Source organism: Prunus dulcis, chromosome 1 (assembly GCF_902201215.1).
Source record: "Prunus dulcis chromosome 1, ALMONDv2, whole genome shotgun sequence".
NCBI classification, from domain to species: domain Eukaryota; kingdom Viridiplantae; phylum Streptophyta; class Magnoliopsida; order Rosales; family Rosaceae; genus Prunus; species Prunus dulcis.
Window position 1 is genome coordinate 7,432,031 of NC_047650.1, and position 1,994 is coordinate 7,434,024.

The following is a 1,994-nucleotide window of genomic DNA, read 5'->3' on the forward strand; positions in this document are numbered from 1 at the left end:
GAAAAACTTCATCAATCGCTACGCGCATTGCGTCATCCCAGTCCGTGACAATAGATACAGGCTTCTTGTCCTTCATAGAAGTCAAAAAAGTTCTGAGTACCCAACGATATGTATCAGCAGTCTCATCAACAAGAAATGCACAACCAAAAACTGTAGTCGCGTTATGGTTGTTTACACCAACAAACACCACTAAAGGCTTGTCATATACATTGGTTTTGTACGTGCTATCAAGTATCACCACATCCCCAAAGCAACAATAATCGTGTAGAGATTGAGAGTCTCTCCAAAACAAATTTGCCAATCTATTCTCCTCATCTACACTAAACATGCAAAAAAATTTCGGGTCCGCTATTGCCTTGCCATTCATGTAGCTTATTGCTGCTTGTGCATCACCATCCAATACCACTTGTCGACGCTCGAAATCCATCCTGTTATATAGATCCTTACTGGTGAACCCCACTTTTTTGTATCCACCTGCTTGGTCAACCATATAGTCGTACGTCCTATTGGTTTTAATAGAGGCTTTTCTCATAGACATAGATTGTGCTATGTTAGATTCCGTAACACACCGGTGCGAACGAAGAAAAGGCACCTCATGTGAGTTAGCAAGTCGGTGGCTGTGCTCCTTTACAAATTTAGTCACAATATAAGCATCCTGGTTAGGACAATACTTCACAGCAAATGTAGCGTGACAATTCTCTCTAGTCTCTTTCCTTGGTGTACGAACCATATCATCTCTATTCGTCCATTTCTTTGATCTACTCCCTTCTTTTGAGCACACCCATTGTCTTCCCATCACAACCCCACCCTCGCTACGTCTCAAACGACTTCTTCTTATGCTAAAACCAATTGCAAGGGCATAGTTGCTGTAAAATCTTTCTGCTTCCTCAACTTTTGCAAACTCTCTCTCCGAGAAATCAGCAATGCTCATATTTTGGAAGTTCAACCCATCATACTCAAACTGTCTGCTTTTCTCAGTACTTTCTTCTGTTCTACTACCCAAAATCTGTAAAGATGGGACATTTTCAGTTTCTTCAAGTGACTCAGCCTCTGCAAAATAACCTTCACTGTTAGGGACAGAGTTTTGGCCCTGAATTCCATTCGTTTTACTTGCTTCTGCATGCATTTCCTGAAAATAGGCAACATGTCTTTCATGGCATAATTAATATGAAAATAAATGGATACACATCAATTGCATTTAGTAGAAATATAAACATACAATTCCATCATGAAGGAAGTCCTTACTGAGAGATTCTACATTTCATAATTGTGCACATATAATGGCAATTGCACGACAATAATGCAAATAGACTGTTATGTTTGTCAATTGCAAGACTATAATGCAATTAGAAGTAACTGTTTGTCAATTGCAAGACTATAATGCAATTAGAAGTAACTGTTTGTCAATTGCATTGACAAAACACATATGTTCTCAGAATGTTAGAGGCTATCAATAACATGGCAATATGGATACAATAATTGCAAAATAGGACTACCTAATTGGTAATTGCATTCAAAATGACATAATGAAGTACCTCTTACATTTCCATTACCAAAATGCAACGCTACAAATATCATGGCATTTGCAATACAATTAAGAAATTCTATCTAATGTTTTTCATGGCATAATTAATATGCAAATAAATGGATACACATCAAGTGCATTTAGTAGAAATATAAACATACAATTCCATCATGAAGGAAGTCCTTACTGAGAGATTCTACATTTCATAATTGTGCACATATAATGGCAATTGCACGACTATAATGCAAATAGACTGTTATGTTTGTCAATTGCAAGACTATAATGCAATTAGAAGAAACTGTTTGTCAATTGCAAGACTATAATGCAATTAGAAGTAACTGTTTGTCAATTGCATTGACAAAACACATATGTTCTCAGAATGTTAGAGGCCATCAATAACATGGCAATATGGATACAATAATTGCAAAATAGGACTACCTAATTGGTAATTGCATTCAAAATGACATAA

At 36.7% G+C, this 1,994-nt stretch overlaps 1 protein-coding gene across 1 annotated transcript in view; it reads right to left on the reverse strand.

The window, feature by feature from the left end:
• LOC117633610 (protein FAR1-RELATED SEQUENCE 5-like) overlaps positions 1–1,126 on the reverse strand; it is an 8,688-nt gene extending 7,562 nt beyond the window's left edge. The window contains exon 1 of the mRNA XM_034367307.1: positions 8–1,126. Within this exon, the coding sequence (XP_034223198.1) occupies positions 8–1,126 (1,119 nt within the window). The remainder of the gene's footprint in view (positions 1–7) is intronic.
• Between the last annotated feature and the right edge of the window lie 868 nt (positions 1,127–1,994).